Source organism: Coregonus clupeaformis, chromosome 27, assembly GCF_020615455.1.
Source record: "Coregonus clupeaformis isolate EN_2021a chromosome 27, ASM2061545v1, whole genome shotgun sequence".
In the NCBI taxonomy this organism is placed as follows: Eukaryota; Metazoa; Chordata; class Actinopteri; order Salmoniformes; family Salmonidae; genus Coregonus; species Coregonus clupeaformis.
In genome coordinates, this window is record NC_059218.1 from 45,842,899 (window position 1) to 45,861,683 (window position 18,785).

General features: G+C 51.1%; 1 protein-coding gene across 1 annotated transcript; it reads right to left on the reverse strand.

The window, feature by feature from the left end:
* Positions 1 to 490: 490 nt before the first annotated feature.
* LOC121541276 (olfactory receptor 1M1-like) lies at positions 491 to 1,587 on the reverse strand. Its single transcript, XM_041850264.1, has one exon. The coding sequence runs from the start codon at positions 1,549 to 1,551 to the stop codon at positions 526 to 528; it is 1,026 nt and encodes a 341-aa protein (XP_041706198.1). The 5' UTR covers positions 1,552 to 1,587; the 3' UTR covers positions 491 to 525.
* Between the last annotated feature and the right edge of the window lie 17,198 nt (positions 1,588 to 18,785).

The following is an 18,785-nucleotide window of genomic DNA, read 5'->3' on the forward strand; positions in this document are numbered from 1 at the left end:
CAGGTCCTCTGTAGCTCAGCTGGTAGAGCACGGCGCTTGTAACGCCAAGGTAGTGGGTTCGATCCCCGGGACCACCCATACACAAAAATGTATGCACGCATGACTGTAAGTCGCTTTGGATAAAAGCGTCTGCTAAATGGCTTATTATTATTATAAAGCTGAAAAGGAAATGTAAATCCTTGATCATCATTTCTGAGATACCTCTGTGTTCAATAATAGATGGACACAATCGAGACACAATCATGACAACATCGTGACAATCAGTTAAAATGTTGAGAGTAGACAAGTACTTTGTTGTCATATTTCAAAGTGTGGTAGGTCTAGTAAAATGAATGTTAGATTAAATACAAAACATGTCGTTCGCTCGTTATAAACTCATATTTAAACGATGAAAATGCCAAGTGCTCTATATTTAAACTTATAAATGACTAGATAAGTTATGTATGAGTTATATGCATGTCCCCCCATTTCAACCCCTTGATATGGAAATATAACTTTACGCACATAGCAACCTATGCGTAAAGATCAACCTTTAACTACTTGAACTTTAATTCTCCGGAACATGGTAAGTACTTTGCTCTTGATCTCTTTAGTTTTCAGAGAATAGACTATGGGGTTGAGACAGGGCGGGATGCACGAGGCCAGTGACAGGCTCAGCACGCGCAGGTCAGGGTCTGGTTTGATGTTGCGCGCTAATAACCCGACCATGAAAATAGTCAGAACCGGAATGAAGAATACTGCCACAAGAATGAGGTGCTCAGTGCAGGTGGCCAGCGCTTTCACACGACTCTCAACGGTTTTCATCCTGAACACAGCGATTAGAATGCTAATGTATGACATAAGGATGAAGGACAATGGGCCGAGGATGATACCCAGGCTCATCGCTGAAGCCACAGCCCATTGCAGGGTGTTGTCGTTACATGCCAGCCGAAACACTGGCGCGTAATCACAGAAATAGCTGTAGACGTTAACGGAATCGCAGTAGGACAGCCTGGTCATAATGGACGTGCTGAATGTATGCATACCGAGACAGAAGCACCAGATGAAACCAAGAATACACGACATACTCGTCATGGTGTTGATGGAGCCGTGCCTCAGAGGGAAACATATGGCGATCATACGGTCATAGGCGAGCACGGCGATGGAGAACGATTCCATAGACATGAAGCAATAATACACATACATCTGCACCATGCACAGATTAAACGACACGAAATTGTTCTTAGCAAGAAACGTCTTTAGCATACCGGGGATAATGCAAGTGTTCAGCACCAGATCAACCACCGCAAGGTTACCAACCGCAATAAACTTGGGGTTGTGGAGGCGGTGGTCCACCGTTATTATATAGATCAGAATTGTGTTGAACACGACCGACACCACGTAAACGAAAGCGAGGAAGAGGAAGTAGAGGTTGGCGAAGGGCAGGGAGGTAAAGCCGATGATGTAGAACCCTGGGGGGTGGATTAGAACGGAGGAGTCGTTCCATTGCAACCTGCGGAGATATCTCATGGCTGAGCTGGTTCTGCACGCCTGCGCTCCAGGTTTATGCATGCACAGACAAACACAAACGCTCGCTCATTTGATGCGTAAAACCTAAAAGGAGAGAGACAGAGTTAGCAATGAGTGGATCATAAGGACGTTGTTAACAGTCAGCTAACAAGTAACAACAGCCAATATGATAATGTCATTCAGTTAAAATGGTGATTTAATCACCATATACATTTATTGATTAATCTGCACTATATTGTGCTAAGCTTACCCATGTTTTGCAAAAAATTGCACCCTATGAAAAACAACAATATATAGCCCATAGCTTTCATTCTTAATTCAGCACCAACACTTTACAAATACAAGTGAATACTCCTATTCTACTCTATAGCCCTGCCGACTTGGGCATAGTCCTGTTCCATATAGCCCAGGCCTATTTACTGGGGAATAGTCCTGTTCCATATAGCCTAGGTCTATTTACTGTGGAATAGTCCTATTCTACTCTATAGCCCAGGCCTACTTACTGGGCACAGTGATATGAGTCACAGCCGACCATGGAATTGATGGTCCTAGTCTGTCTGCTGGCTGTGTTCCACCACGGCAGGTTCAGGTAGTGGAGTTGATGGTCCTGGTCTGTCTGTTGGCTGTGTTCAACCACTGCAGGTTCAGGCTGTGGAGTTGATGGTCCTGGTCTGTCTGTTGGCTGTGTTCAACCACTGCAGGTTCAGGCTGTGGAGTTGATGGTCCTGGTCTGTCTGTTGGCTGTGTTCCACCACTGCAGGTTCAGGCGGTGGAGTTGATGGTCCGGGTCTGTCTGTTGGCTGTGTTCAACCACTGCAGGTTCAGGCTGTGGAGTTGAAGGTCCTGGTCTGTCTGTTGGCTGTGTTCAACCACTGCAGGTTCAGGTGGTAGAGTTGATGGTCCGGGTCGGTCTGTTGGCTGTGTTCCACCACAGGTTCAAGTCATGTGAGAGACTATCTCTCTATCTCTCTGACTCTCTGTCCCTGAACCCTGCAGTAACAGTAACACCTGCATCTCTGCTGCTCTGTCCACTATATGTATAGAAGCCTCCAACTGTCCCCAAGAGACGTCATTAAAAATGGCTAATAAACTCTCCAGTAATGGAAGTTATCTTTCGTGAGAGTTTACTTTAACTGATCCGTGGAGAATTCAGCGTAATGGAGTTATTAACAATGTTTTTGGTTTAAAAAACAACGCACGCATGAGAATTCTACTTAATTAAGCGAAATATCAAGGCCTAATTATCCATTTTGTGGTCGTTAGATAATGAGAGCAAAACCCAACAAAGAGCATCTCGTGGTAAGGGATTTAACTAATTGTTGTTTTTCTACTGTTCTCCTGTTGATTAGCGAGGTTGTCTTTCCCAATAATTTTAGGCCAAGTAGCCAGAGAAAGGTGAAATAAATCATGTCAAACTAGATTTCTAAGTGTTTAAACAAACAGCACACATAGGCCTACAGAGTGCTGCGGCCCCGCTTGTCAAGCCCTAACGGTGTGTTGCTAGAAGCGCTGAGACAAGCGCAGTTTATGAGATTGACACATACACGGCCCTCCGTAATTATTGGGACGGTGAAGCATTTTTTCTACTTTTGGCTCTATACTACAAAAGTTTGGATTTGAAATCAAACAATGACTATGAGGTTAATGTGCAGACTGACAGTTTTAATTTAATCCATATTGGGTGAACCGTTTAGAAATTACAGCACTTTTTGTACATAGTCCCCCCATTTTAGGGGATCAAAGGTATTGGGACTAATTCACTTATATGTGTATTAAAGTAGTAAAACGTTTAGTATTTGGTCCCATATTCATAGCACACAATGACTACATCAAGCTTGTGACTCTACACATTTGTTGGATGCATTTTCTCTTTGTTTAGGTTGTGTTTCAGATCATTTTATGCCCAATAGAAATGAATGGTAAATAACTTTTATTGTAAATAAGAATATATTATGTTTCTAAACACTTCTACATTAATGTGGATGCTCCCATGATTATGGATAATCCTGAATTAATCCTGAATAATGATTAGTGAGAAAGTTACAAACGCACAAATATCATACCCCCAAGACATGCTAACCTCTCACTATTACAATAACAGGGGAGGTTAGCATTTGTGGGGGGGGAGGTTAGCATTTGTGGGGGGGTATTTGTGGGTCTGTCATTATTCACTAAACATTTAGCATTATCTGTAACCATTGTAGCATCCACATTAATGTAGAAGTGTTTAGAAACATATTCTATTCTTATTTACAATAAAAGTGACTCCAAAATGACACAATACATTATTTACCATTAATTTCTACTGGACACAAAATAATCTGAAACACAACCAAAACAAAGAGCAAATGCATCCAACACATTTGTAGAGTCACAAGCTTGATGTAGTCATTGCGTGCTATGAATATGGGACCAAATACTAAACTTTGTACTACTTTAATACACATATAAGTGAATCTGTCCCAATACTTTTGATCCCCTAAAATGGACTATGTACAAAAAGTGCTGTAATTTCTAAACAGTTCACCCAATATGGATTAAATTAAAATTGACAGTCTGCACATTAACCTCATAGTAATTGTTTGATTTCAAATCCAAGCTTTTGGAGTAAAGAGCCAAAAGAAGAAAAAAAAATTCACTGTCCCAATAATTACAGAGGGCACTGTAAAAACTGAGAAAGATTGCTAAATTGATCGATGGAAAGATGAGCCCTGATTGCTTTGATTGATTAATTATTTTCATGTTTGTTTTTTTGTAAGTTAGAACAGATTCTTGCTTGCAATGACGACTTGACAACAATGTTGGTAAACTGAACTGAATAGTCTTAGAAGACTGAACGACTTGACGTCAGAAAGCAGAGCACAGCATCACTGTTGGTAAACTGAACTGAATAGAGTCTTAGAAAACTAGTGTTTTTGGTAACTGGCTGTACTGTACTCTTCGGTCATGGCTGCACTGCCAGACCCTGTTCTCCAGGGACCTGAAGGACACTCAGGCCTTAATGAGTTGATTAATAACTGACACCTGTGTGTGTGTGTGTGTGTGTGTGTGTGTGTGTGTGTGTGTGTGTGTGTGTGTGTGTGTGTGTGTGTGTGTGTGTGTGTGAATTAATGTGCCTGTGGTGGGAAAGAAGGTGTGAAATGAGACAAATGGACAGAGAGGGGGAGAGAGAGATTGTAACGATCCCGGCAGTCTGAGTCGGGTCCTGTCTGTGTACTAGTTTTTCTGCTCGTGATCTCCAGTTTCCCGAGGGTTCTGGAACGCTCCCTGCCTGGTTGCCGGGCAACGTTGCTAGGCGGGAGCTCTCTTGATTTCCGCACCTGCATCCCATCAGCAATCTGCACACCTGGTCCTGATCATCACCCTTCTTAGGCTCTGGCCTAACATCCATTCCCTGCCGGATCGTTAGCCATGAACAGTATGTTTATCAGCGGATCAGTCTTAGAGCTTAGAGCATTAGTTTTGTTGTTTTGCACCTTGTTTGCTTGTTGTATGCTTACCTCCGTTTTGTTCTCCCTGCAGTCACTCGTCCGGAACCTTCACCCAATCTCTGCCTGATGGTCGGCGGCTGCCGAGCCATCATTGGACCAACTACTGCACCCTCAACAACTCATCCACGCCGCCCGCTCTGTTCCCTGGATTATTCAGCAGCACTCGTGGATCAGTTAAATAAACACTCACCTTTGACACCACTTACCTTGTCCTGGTCTGCTTCTGGGTTCTGGCTTAGTAAACCGTGACAGAACGATCCGGCCAGTAATGAACCCAGCGGACCTGGACTCTGTTCGCCATGCCATTACCCATCAGGAGAAGATGTTGGGCCATCATATGCACGGTACTACAGGAGATCGCGTTGTCAGTTCGGAACCTTTCTACCGGTCTGACGGAGGTCCAGAACCAGCGCAAGTTTCCGGTGGAGGATCCACTACCGGTTTCACCCATCTCGCCTGCCGCTTCTGGAGCTGTGTCCTTCCGTGAGCCCAAGGTTCCGACGCCGGATAAATATGAGGGGGAGCTGGGAAGATGCCGTTCCTTCCTTATGCAGTGTGGATTAGTGTTCGATCTACAGCCCTACTCTTATGCCACAGACAAAGCTAGGATAGCCTTTGTGATTGAGTTGCTGCGTGGTCGAGCGCTGGAGTGGGCTTCAGCCGTTTGGGAACGACAGGATCCCTGCATGGCTTCATACCAGGGGTTCACGGCCGAGATGAGGAAGCTCTTCGACCATTCCGTCCGAGGGAGGGACGCAGCTAGGCGCCTGTTTTCGCTTCGCCAAGGAACTTCGCAGCGTGGCCGACTTCGTGATCGAGTTCAAGACGTTGGCTGTGGAGAGTGGGTGGAATGAGGAGTCTCTGCAAGCGGCCTTTTACCAGGGTCTGTCGGAGCAGCTCAAGGATGAGTTGATCTCCTATCCGGAGCCTAGTGACCTGGACAGCTTGGTAGCCTTGTCTATTCGGGTGGATAATCGAGTCCGAGAGCGAAGGAGGGAGAAGCAATGGGTCCCGTCCAACCGATCAGCTTCTCAGGTTCCAGTCGGGTCGGGGATTGGACCAGAATACGTCGATCATCGTCCACCACACAGGATTAGTGGAGAGGTCCTGTCTCCCGATTCTGAACCCATGCAAGTGGGGCGGCACGGGTTAACCAAGGAGGAGCGCCAACACAGACGTAGGACTAACTGTTGCCTCTACTGTGGTGGTTCGGGACATTACCTCGCCACTGGTTCCCGGCGGTCGTCAAACTGCGCGGCTCGCTAAAGTTGGGAGGACTTTTAGCGAGCCAGTTTCGACCTCTCAATACCTCTGTCAGACCCGTTTCCCGGCTACCCTTATGAACAGGAATCAGAGCTTAGCGATTAACGCTTTTATCGATTCAGGTGCCGATGGAAGCTTTCTTGATGCCGAGTTGGTGGAACAGCTGGGGCTTTCCAAGGAGCAATTGCCGGAAGCCATTGAAGCTACCACTCTGGACGGCAGTAGTCTGGCACGTATCACGATGAGGACTGAACCGGTTAAGATGCTGTTGTCGGGAATCATTCTGAGATGATTTCATTCTTCATTCTGCCGTCTTCCCATGTTCCTCTGGTCCTTGGATACCCCTGGCTGAAGGAACACAATCCCACGTTCGATTGGGTGACGGGCAAGGTAACGAGTTGGAGCCTTGATTGTCATGCTAACTGTCTCAAGACTGCCTGTCCCCATTCGGTTCCCAGTCAGGTGATTGAGGCTAAACCCCCAGATTTGTCCCTGGTTCCCGAGACATATCACGATTTGGGGGAAGTGTTCAGTAAGCAGAAGGCTCTGTCACTCCCTCCCCACCGACCATATGATTGTGCCATCAACCTGTTCCCTGGAGCTGTCTACCCCAAGGGAAGGTTATACAGTATCTCCCGACCTGAACGTGAGGCTTTGGAGACCTACATCAAGGAGTCCCTAGCGGCTGGTCTCGTTCGGCCCTCGTCATCACCCCTGGGGGCAGGATTCTTCTTTGTGGGTAAGAAGGATGGCTCTCTTCGACCGTGTATTGATTATCGGGGGTTGAATGACATCACGGTCAAGAACAAGTATCCCCTGCCCTTGATGAGTTCTGCCTTCGACTCCTTACAGGGTGCTACGGTGTTCACCAAGCTAGACCTACGCAATGCGTATCACATGGTCCGGATCAGAGAGGGGGACGAGTGGTTGACGGGTTTCAATACACCGATGGGTCACTTCGAGTATCAGGTGATGCCGTTTGGACTGACCAATGCTCCAGCGGTATTCCAGAGTATGGTGAACGACGTCCTGAGAGATATGATCGGTCTCTTTGTGTTTGTTTACCTGGATGACATTCTGATCTTCTCGAAGGAACCTTCCGACCACGTCCAGCATGTCCGGCAGGTTCTGCAGCGATTGTTGGAGAATCGCCTGTTCGTGAAGGCCGAGAAGTGCGAGTTTCACGCCCACACGACATCCTTTCTCGGGTACATCATCTCCAGGGGAGAGATTAGGATGGACCAGGAGAAGGTTAGAGCGGTTCTGGAATGGGCCCAGCCCGGTGCGAGATTGCAGCTCCAGAGATTTTTGGGGTTTGCGAATTTCTACCGCAGATTCATCCGGGATTACAGCCGTGTGGCCGCTCCGTTAACTGCCTTGACTTCCAGTATCAGGACCTTCAAGTGGAATCCGGAGGCGGATCGAGCGTTTCTGGATTTGAAGAGGCGATTCACCAACGCACCGATTCTCTCTCAACCGGACACGGCCCGTCAGTTCGTCGTTGAAGTGGACCCGCGTCTGATGTGGGAGTTGGCGCCATCCTGTCGCAGCGATGCTCCACGGACAGTAAACTCCATCCCTGCGCCTACTACTCTCGTCGCCTTTCGCCTGCGGAGAGGAATTACGATGTGGGTAACCGGGAGCTTCTCGCGGTGAAACTTGCCTTGGAGGAGTGGCGCCACTGGTTGGAGGGGCGGAGCAACCGTTTATTGTGTGGACTGACCACAAGAATCTTGCTTACGTGCAATCGGCAAGACGTCTCAACTCCCGTCCAGGCCAGGTGGGCGTTGTTTTTCGGACGATTCAATTTTTTCCCTGACGTTCCGACCTGGATCTAAGAACGGCAAGGCGGACGCCTTGTCCCGGATGTTCTCCAAGACGGAAGAGAGTGGGTCCAAGACCGAGACTATTCTCCCCCGGAACTGCGTCGTGGGAGCAGTTATGTGGAAGATTGAGGAGGAGGTGATGGCGGCCCTTCGGACGCAGCCCGGTCCCGGTAACGGTCCACCCGGTCGGTTGTTTGCGCCTGAGTCGGTTCGTCCTGCTGTCCTCAAATGGTCCCACGCCAGCAAGATGGCTTGTCACCCTGGCGTGGCTCGGACGATGGCGTTTCTTCGCAGACGTTTTTGGTGGCCTGCCATGGCCGAGGATACTCGGGGTTTTGTTGCTGCCTGTCCAGTGTGTGCGCAGAATAAGAGTACCAATCGGCCCAGCTCTGGACTACTTCACCCCCTTCCTATTCCCCGGCGACCATGGTCGCATCTGGCTCTGGACTTTGTCACTGGGTTGCCCGCTTCTGAGGGGAACACGGTCGTTCTGACTATCGTGGACAGATTCAGCAAGTTCGCCCACTTTGTGCCAATTGCCAAGCTTCCCTCTGCCTCGGAGACGTCCGAGATCCTGGTTAGGGAGGTTTTCAGGGTCCACGGTTTGCCCAGTGATATCGTTTCCGACCGTGGCCCTCAGTTTACCTCTGCTGTCTGGAAGTCCTTCTGTTTGGCCATTGGAGCTACAGTCAGTCTCACATCTGGTTTTCACCCCCCAATCTAATGGTCAGGCGGAGAGAGCCAACCAGAAGATGGAATCCACGCTACGCTGCCTGGTCTCTTCCAACCCCACCTCCTGGGTCTCTCAGTTGCCTTGGGTTGAGTATGCCCACAATACTCTCCCTACATCTGCCACTGGGATGTCTCCCTTCCAGTGCCTGTATGGCTACCAACCTCCCTTGTTCCCTTCTCAGGAGAAGGAGCTCTCAGTGCCTTCTGTTCAGGCCCATATTCGTCGTTGCCACCGGACCTGGCATCGGGCCAGAAAGGCACTCCTTAGAGTTTCGGACCGGTATCAGCTCCAGGCGAATCGTCGCCGGATCCCCGCTCCCACCTATACCATCGGAGATAGGGTCTGGTTGGCCACACGGGATCTTCCTTTACGGACTGAGTCTAGGAAGTTGTTACCGAAGTTCATTGGTCCGTTTGTGGTGGAGAAGGTGATCAATCCGGTGGCAGTTCGACTCAAACTACCGAGGACGCTCAGAGTCCACCCCACCTTTCATGTCTCCTGCCTCAAGCCTGTTTTCCTCAGTCCTCTGTTGCCTCCTCCGCCTCCTCCTCCTCCTCCTCGGATGATCGGAGGTGGTCCTGCCTACACGGTGCGACGCATCATGGATTCCAGACGGCGGGGCCGGGGTTTCCAGTATCTCGTGGACTGGGAGGGGTATGGTCCTGAAGAGAGGAGTTGGATTCCGCGGCGACAGATCCTAGATGCTGACCTCATTCGGGACTTCTACCGCCTCCATCCTGGCGCTCCGGGGAGTCCGCCCGGTGGCGTTCGTCGGAGGGGGGGTACTGTAACGATCCCGGCAGTCTGAGTCGGGTCCTGTCTGTGTACTAGTTTTTCTGCTCGTGATCTCCAGTTTCCCGAGGGTTCTGGAACGCTCCCTGCCTGGTTGCCGGGCAACGTTGCTAGGCGGGAGCTCTCTTGATTTCCGCACCTGCATCCCATCAGCAATCTGCACACCTGGTCCTGATCATCACCCTTCTTAGGCTCTGGCCTAACATCCATTCCCTGCCGGATCGTTAGCCATGAACAGTATGTTTATCAGCGGATCAGTCTTAGAGCTTAGAGCATTAGTTTTGTTGTTTTGCACCTTGTTTGCTTGTTGTATGCTTACCTCCGTTTTGTTCTCCCTGCAGTCACTCGTCCGGAACCTTCACCCAATCTCTGCCTGATGGTCGGCGGCTGCCGAGCCATCATTGGACCAACTACTGCACCCTCAACAACTCATCCACGCCGCCCGCTCTGTTCCCTGGATTATTCAGCAGCACTCGTGGATCAGTTAAATAAACACTCACCTTTGACACCACTTACCTTGTCCTGGTCTGCTTCTGGGTTCTGGCTTAGTAAACCGTGACAGAGATGATTCATGTAAAATTTAAAATGATTCATCTTGTCACCATGGTGATGGATGAGGTCAATTCCCCTTCCTAACCTATAACACGTTGACACCTAGCTAGTCTAAAAAGTACTACATACATTCCACCATGATCATCATTACTGCACTTGATCTATCTTGTTCCCAGTTTTCAAAGCACGGTCAGGTCTTATGACTGCCCCTGTCGAGCCCTTTGACCGCACCACAGCTCTGGTTTTAACTCTAGTCTGGTTCCCAGTGGTTAAATATTTATTAGGAGTAAACTTATTGATTACTTCACTTCAGGTGAAGATAGGGTACTGTATGTATGAATGCATGCACACACACACACACACACACACACACACACTCACAAACCACACATACACACACAGATCAGTTCTTTTACATTCATTTCCCTCCTAGCCTTATTATATTCCAGGTTTAGTAGAGCATTGTTGTCATGCCCTGACCTGGAGAGACCAGGAGACTAGTTATTCTCTAGGTAGTTTGGTCAGGGTGTGAAAATCTATGTTTTGTAGTTCTATGTTTGGCCGGGTGTGGTTCCCAATCAGAGGCAGCTGTCGCTCGTTGTCTCTGATTGGGGATCATACTTAGGCAGCCAGTTTTCCTGCCTGGGTTGTAGGATCTTGTTTGTGTTCCTGTTAGGCTTGTTTCGTGTATAGCCCATAGGACTTCATGGTTTCGTTGTTATTTTGTCTAGTGTTTATCCTGTTTAATAAACATGTTCGCATACCACGCTGCACCTTGGTCTGACCCGTCTCTCAGCGTCCGTGACAGAAGATCCCACCAAAAATGGACCAAGCAGCGTGCCCAGGAGCAGCAGACACCCTGGACACAGGTGGGGAAGTCATTTTGGACTTGGGAGGAGATATTGGCTGGTGGAGGGCCCTGGGCGAAGGAGGAAGCCCAGGCAGGAGAGGAGAAACGGCGACCCAAAGGGACTCGGTCACGGAGAAAGCCCGAGAAGCAGCCCCAATAAAAAAAAATTGGGGGGGCACATGGAGTGGTTGGCGGAGCCAGGGTTCAGAGCAGAGCCAACTCCCCGTACTCACACTAGGAAGCGTGTGACCGTGCAGGCTCCGTGTTATGCGGAGCTACGCACTGTGTCGCCAGTGCGCCGGCATAGTCCGGTGCGTCCTGTGCTAGCGCCACGCACGTGCCATGTGAAAAGGGGCATCCAGCCAGGACGGGTTGTGCCGGCTCAACGCTCCTGGTCTCCAGTACGCCTCCTCGGTCCAGCATATCCTGCACCGGTTCTACGTACTGTGTCGCCAGTGCGCGTGCACAGCCCAGTGCATCCTGTCCTAATGCCACACACGTACTGTGCGGAAGTGGGCATCCAGCCAGGACGGGTTGTGCCAGCTCTATGCTTCAGACCTCCAGTGCGCCTCCACAGTCCGGTACGGCCCGTGCCAGCTCCTCGCACCAAACCAGTGGTGCCTGTCGCCAGCCCGGTACTTCCCGTACCTGCTCCCCGCACCAAACCAGTGGTGCGCGTATCCAGTCCGGTACGGCCCGTGCCAGCGCCTCACACCAAACCAGTGGTGCCTGTCGCCAGCCAGGTACACCCCGTACCTGCTCCCCGCACCAAACCAGTGGTGCGCGTATCCAATCCGGTACGGCCCGTGCCAGCTCCTCGCACCAAACCAGTGGTGCCTATCGCCAGCCCGGTACGCCCCGTACCTGCTCCCTGCACCAAACCAGTGGTGCGTGTATCCAGTCTGGCACGACCCGTGCCTGCTCCTCACACCAGACCAGTGGTGCGCGTATCCAATCCGGTACGGCCCGTGCCAGCTCCTCCCACCAAACCAGTGGTGCGTGTATCCAGTCCGGCACGGCCCGTGCCTGCTCCTCGCACCAAACCAGTGGTGCGTGTTTCCAGTCTGGCACGACCCGTGCCTGCTCCTCGCACCAGACCAGTGGTGCGCGTATCCAAACCGGTACGGCCCGTGCCAGCTCCTCGCACCAAACCAGTGGTGCGTGTATCCAGTCCGGCACGGCCCGTGCCTGCTCCTCGCACCAAACCAGTGGCGCGTGTCTCCAGTCTGGCACGACCCGTGCCTGCTCCTCGCACCAGACCAGTGGTGCGCGTATCCAATCCGGTACGGCCCGTGTCAGCTCCTCGCACCAAACCAGTGGTGCCTGTTGCCAGCCCGGTACGCCCCGTACCTGCTCCCCGCACCAAACCAGTGGTGCGTGTCTCCAGTCCAGCTCCGGTCAGCGGTTCCACTCCGGGGTCAGAGCAGTCCGCTCCAACGGTGCCGAGTCCAGCTCCGGTCAGTGGTTCCACTCCGGAGCCAGAGCAGTCCGCTCCACCGGTGCCTAGTCCAGCTCCGGTCAGTGGTTCCACCCCGGAGCCAGAGCAGTCCGCTCCACCGGGGTCCAGTTCAGCTCCGGTCAGCGGCTCCACTCCAGACCCAGAAGTCAGCCCCTCTCCAGGGTCGGGGCCTCCCACACCAGGGTCCAGACAGGGCTTGGTGCATCGCGGGAGGATTGCCAATCTAGGCCCAGACGTCAGCCACTCTCCAGGTTCGGGGTCTCCCACACCAGGGTCCAGACAGGGCTTGGTGCATCGTGGGAGGAAGGAGAGGGGAAGGGGGGGGGGGCACTGTCACGCCCTGACCTGGAGACACTGTTATTATTTGGGTAGTTTGGTCAGGGTGTGAAAATCTATGTTTTGTAGTTCTATGTTTTGCCGGTTGTGGTTTCCAATCAGAGGCAGCTGTCGCTCGTTATCTCTGATTGGGGATCATACTTAGGCAGCCAGTTTTCCTGCCTGGGTTGTGGGATCTTGTTTGTGTTCCTGTTAGGCTTGTTTCGTGTATAGCCCATAGGACTTCACGGTATCGTTGAGTTTGTTATTTTGTCTAGTGTTTATCCTGTTTAATAAACATGTTCACATACCACGCTGCACCTTGGTCTGACCCGTCTCTCAACGTTCGTGACAATTGTATAAAACACTTTTTGGGAAATTTGAACTGTACCTTACATGGTGAAAATACACATTGATTTCATTGTATATCCCACCAGGGGCAAATCTGGTGTTTTTACATAGAATTCCAGCTATATTAGATCAAATCCAGACAGGAACTATTATGTTAGCAGGTGACCTAAATTATATATTCAATAAGATTGACAGATAAAAAAGGCAATTTTAGGGAGCCTCCAAAGAGGCTGAAAATGTTAATCTCTACAAATAATACAGGACACCTGGAGATTACTATTCCCAACTACAAAAGACTATTCCTTTTTTTCTCAAAGAAAATCTATTCAAGAATTGACTGCCAACTATTTACTGGATAAAAAAAATCATTTTATAGTGATCATTCTCCAGTATCATGCTTAATTACACCAACAGAATTTGGAGAATGAACAGAACACATCTTCTGGACCCGAAGTGTATTAAATACGCAAACGAAAAAAATAAGAACGTTACCATTACAAATGTAGACATAGAGGAAAGAGAGAAGCTGACCCCCGATATAATTTGGGATGCCTTTAAGGCATACATTAGGGGAATGATAATCTCTCTACCAAAATTATATCGGGGGTCTACCAAAATTAAATCTCATTTAGAAATTAAAATGAAAGAAAAATTAAAATAAATCATTATCTTAGAAAAAGACCATAACAAATGAAGAATAATAATCCAAGATGGTGTAGCAGTGCTGTCACGGATTCAGCCGAGGCTGCTCCTCCTCCTTGCTCGGGCAGGCTTCGGCGTTCGTCGTCCCCGGAGTACTAGCTGCTGCCGATCGATGTTTCGGTGTTTGTCTTGTTTAGTCTTTATTGTTTACACCTGTTCCCCATTATGTTTGATTGTATTCCCTATATTTACCCCTGTCTCTCATTTGGTATTTTGTGTATTATTGTTTGTCATTTCCGGCAGTTCGTGTATGTACGGGTCTTTGTGCTTTCCTCCCTGTTTTGGAGGTTTGTTTGTTGTGTACAGTAAATAACGTTGCCAGCCGCTCTGTGTCCTGCTTTTGACTTCGCTACCACATACACGTCGCATGACAGAATAACACACCATCCATGGAGTCAGCAGGAGCGACGGTGCCAGCGGGATCACTGGAGGAGCGCGTTATCCAACAAGTGGCCATGATCCAGGATCTTGGCACCGCCATGGAAGAGGTGATGAACACCTTGAGGCGATGGGAAAGAGGAGGTTTGCCCACACCTCCTCCAACGATACCACCACCATCAGCTATACCCATCGCTTCACCTCCGGAGTCCAGTGGGATTCGGCTCTCGCTCCCGAGGGCTTATGATGGCACCGCGGCCGGGTGTCAGGGTTTCCTGCTCCAAGTGGAACTCTACCTGGCAACCATCCACCCAGTGCCCTCGGGATACGAGAGCGTGTCCGCCCTCATCTCCTGTCTGTCCGGCAAGGCACTGGAGTGGGCCAACGCCGAGTGGGGGGGAATAGACGCCGCTACAATCAACTATGCGAAGTTCACCCGCCGCTTCAGGGCGGTGTTCGATCATCCCCCAGAGGGGAAGGCGGCGGGTGAGCGTCTGTTCCACCTCAGACAGGGGAAGAGGAGCGCGCAGGAGTTTGCACTGGACTTCCGGACTCTGGCTGCCAATGCGGGATGGAATGAGAGGGCCCTCATCGACCACTACAGGTGCAGCCTAAGGGAGGACGTTCGTCGGGAGTTGGCCTGCAGGGACACCAACCTAAGTTTTGATCAGCTGGTGGACATGTCGATTCGCCTAGATACCCTGTTGGCTACCCGCGGACGTCCGGAGTTGGGGCCGTCCATTCCATCCCCCAGCACTTCCGAGCCAAGCCCTATGGAGCTCGGGGGTGCTGGTGCTAGGGAGACGAGGAGAGAGACCAGGAGGGAGGCCATCCCCTGCACAAACTGTGGCCGCAGAGGACACACTGCGGTTCGGTGCTGGGGAGGGTCTCCTAGGAATCGAGGCAGTAGGCAACGCACTGATGAGTCATTCCAGGTGAGTAAGCACCCAACTCACCCAGAGCTCTCTGTTGTACATATGTGTATTAAAGTTGTGTTTCCCGAGGTTTCTTCTCACTCCCAGCATAAGGCGCTAGTAGATTCAGGCGCAGCTGGGAATTTTATCAATCGCCGGTTCACGTATAAGTTAGGGATTCCTATTGTACCAGTTGATGTGCCCTTCCCCATCCATGCCCTAGATAGCTGCCCTTTGGGGTCGGGATTGATTAGGGAGGTCACAGCGCCACTTAAGATGAAGATGCAGGAGGGCCATGAGGAGATTATACAGTTGTATTTGATTGACTCTCCTGCGTTTCCCGTGGTGTTGGGGCTTCCCTGGTTAACATCTCATGACCCCAACATTTCATGGCAACAGAGGGCTCTCAAGGGATGGTCTGATCAGTGTGTCGGGCGGTGTGTAGGTGTTTCCGTAGGGGGCAACGACGGTGGAAAGTCCGAACCAAACTCCCACAATGCACATTCCTCCTGAGTATGCCGATTTGGCACTCGCCTTCTGTAAAAAGAAGGCGACTCAATTACCACCTCATCGACAGGGGGATTGTGCGATAGACCTCCAGCTAGGCGCTGCGCTTCCTCGTAGTCATGTGTATCCTCTGTCTCAGGAGGAGACGGCAGCTATGGAGACATACGTCACCGAGTCTCTGAGACAGGGATACATAAGGCCGTCCACTTCCCCTGCGTCCTCAAGTTTCTTTTTTGTGAAGAGGAAGGATGGGGGTTTACGCCCGTGTATTGATTACCGTGGTCTCAATCAGATTACAATCAAATACAGCTATCCTCTCCCTCTGATTGCTAGTATGACGGAGTCATTACACGGGGCGCGATTCTTCACAAAATTGGATCTCAGGAGCGCTTACAACCTGGTGCGCATTAGGGAAGGAGATGAGTGGAAGACAGCATTCAGTACCACCTCGGGTCACTATGAGTATCTCGTCATGCCATACGGTTTAATGAATGCTCCTTCAGTCTTCCAATCATTTGTGGACGAGATTTTCCGGGATTTGCATGGACAGGGTGTAGTGGTGTATATTGATGACATTCTAATATACTCCGCTACACGAGCCGAGCATGTGTCCCTGGTGCGTCGGGTGCTGGGTAGACTGTTGGAGCATGACCTGTATGTGAAGGCGGAGAAATGTCTGTTTTTCCAGGAGTCCATCTCCTTCCTGGGACATCGGTTGTCCGCGTCAGGGGTGGAGATGGAGATTGACCGCATTTCAGCCGTGCGTAATTGGCAGACTCCCACTATGGTGAAGGAGGTGCAGCAGTTTTTGGTTTTGCCAATTACTACCGGAGGTTTATCCGGGGCTTTGGACAGGTAGCAGCTCCCATCACCTCCCTGCTAAAGGGGGGCCCGGTGCGTTTGCTGTGGTCGGCTGAGGCGGACAGGGCGTTTAAACGTCTGAAGGACCTGTTCACCTCGGTTCCGGTGCTGTCACATCCGGATCCCTCTTTGGCGTTCCAAGTTGAGCTGGATGCGTCCGAGGCGGGGATCGGTGCTATACTGTCTCAGCGCTCGGGCACGCCTCCAAAACTCTGCCCCTGTGCTTTCTATTCCAAGAAGCTCAGTCCGGCGGAACGCAATTATGACGTGGGGGACAGGGAGCTGCTAGCGGTGGTTCAAGCCCTGAAGGTGTGGATGAATTGGCTTGAGGGGGCTAAACACCCTTTTCTCATTCTGACTGACCATCGTAACCTGGAGTACATCTGGGCAGCGAGGAGACTGAACCCTCGTCAGGCTAGGTGGGCCATGTTTCTTGCCCGGTTTGTATTTAAGCTCACTTATATACCAGGGTCACAGAACGCTAAGGCAGACGCCCTGTCCCGACGATATGATACAGAGGAGAGGTCATTGAGCCCACTCCCATACTTCCGGAGTCTTGTCTAGTGGCACCGGTGGTGTGGGAGGTCGATGCGGAAATCGAGCGGGCGTTACGTGCCGACCCTACTCCCCCAGAGTGTCCAGAGGGGCGGAGGTACGTGCCGCTCGAGGTCTGTGGTCGACTGATATATTGGGCTCACACGTCACCCTCCTCTGGTCATCCTGGTATTGGTCGGACGGTGCACTGCCTTAGCGGGAAGTACTGGTGGCCCACCTTAGCTAGGGACGTGAAGGTTTACGTTTCTTCCTGCTCGATGTGCGCCCAGTGTAAGGCGCCTAGACACCTGCCCAGAGGGAAGTTACAACCTCTACCCGTTCCACAACGGCGGTGGTCTCACCTATTTGTGGATTTTGTCACGGACCGTCCCCCCTCCCAGGGGAATACCACGATCTTGGTCGTTGTGGATCGGTTTTCTAAGGCCTGCCGTCTCATTCCTATGCCAGGTCTTCCTACAGCCCTACAAAAGGCAGACGCCCTGTTTACTCACGTCTTCCGGCACTACGGGGTGCCTGAGGATATAGTGTCTGATCGGGGTCCCCAGTTCACCTCTAGAGTCTGGAGGGCGTTTATGGAACGTTTGGGGGTCTCGATTAGCCTTACCTCGGATTTTCACCCTGAGAGTAATGGGCAGGTGGAGAGAGTAAACCAGGATGTGGGTAGGTTTCTGAGGTCCTATTGCCAGGACCGGCAGGAGGAGTGGTCGGGGTATATCCCCTGGGCAGAGATAGCCCAAAACTCACTCCGCCACTCCTCCACTAATCTTACGCCTTTTCAGTGTGTGTTGGGGTATCAGCCGGTCCTGGCACCCTGGCATCAGAGCCAGATCGAAGCTCCTGCGGCGGATGAGTGGTTTCGGCGCTCGGAGGAAACATGGAACGCTGCACCTATCCATCTGCAGCGGGCTATCAGACGGCAAAAGGCGAGCGCCGATCGCCACCGCAGTGAGGGTCCAGTTTATGCACCGGGAGATCGGGTCTGGCTCTCGACCCAAAACCTGCCCCTTCGCCTGCCCTGCCGGAAGCTGGGTCGGCGGTTTGTGGGGCCATTTAAAGTCCTGAGGAGATTGAACGAGGTATGTTATAGGTTACAACTGCCCATTAATTTCCGCATTAACCCCTCGTTCCATGTGTCTCTCCTCAGGCCGGTGGTAGCTGGTCCACTCCAGGAGAATGAGATACGAGAGGCTCCTCCGCCCCCACTAGACATCGAGGGGGCTCCGGCGTACTCAGTCCGGTCCATCGTGGATTCGAGGCGTCGGATGGGGGGTCTGCAGTATCTCGTGGAGTGGGAGGGGTACGGTCCGGAGGAACGGTGCTGGGTCCCTAGGAGGGACATTCTAGATCCCTCCCTGTTGAGGGATTTCCACCGGAGTCATCCGACTCACCCTGCTCCGCGTCCTCCTGGCCGTCCCCGAGGCCGGGGTCAGCGCACGGCTGGAGCCGCGTGTCAAGGGGGGGGTACTGTCACGGATTCAGCCGAGGCTGCTCCTCCTCCTTGCTCGGGCAGGCTTCGGCGTTCGTCGTCCCCGGAGTACTAGCTGCTACCGATCTATGTTTCGGTGGTCGTCTTGTTTGGTCTTTATTGTGTACACCTGTTTCCCATTATGTTTGATTGTATTCCCTATATTTACCCCTGTCTCTCATTTGGTATTTTGTGTGTTATTGTTTGTTGTCATTTCCGGCAGTTCGTGTATGTACGGGCCTTTGTGCTTTCCTCCCTGTTT

What these genes read in the sequence shown, in the direction of transcription:
- LOC121541276 (XM_041850264.1), bottom strand. Translation starts at nt 1,551, where the DNA reads ATGCATAAACCTGGAGCGCAGGCGTGCAGAACCAGCTCAGCCATGAGA.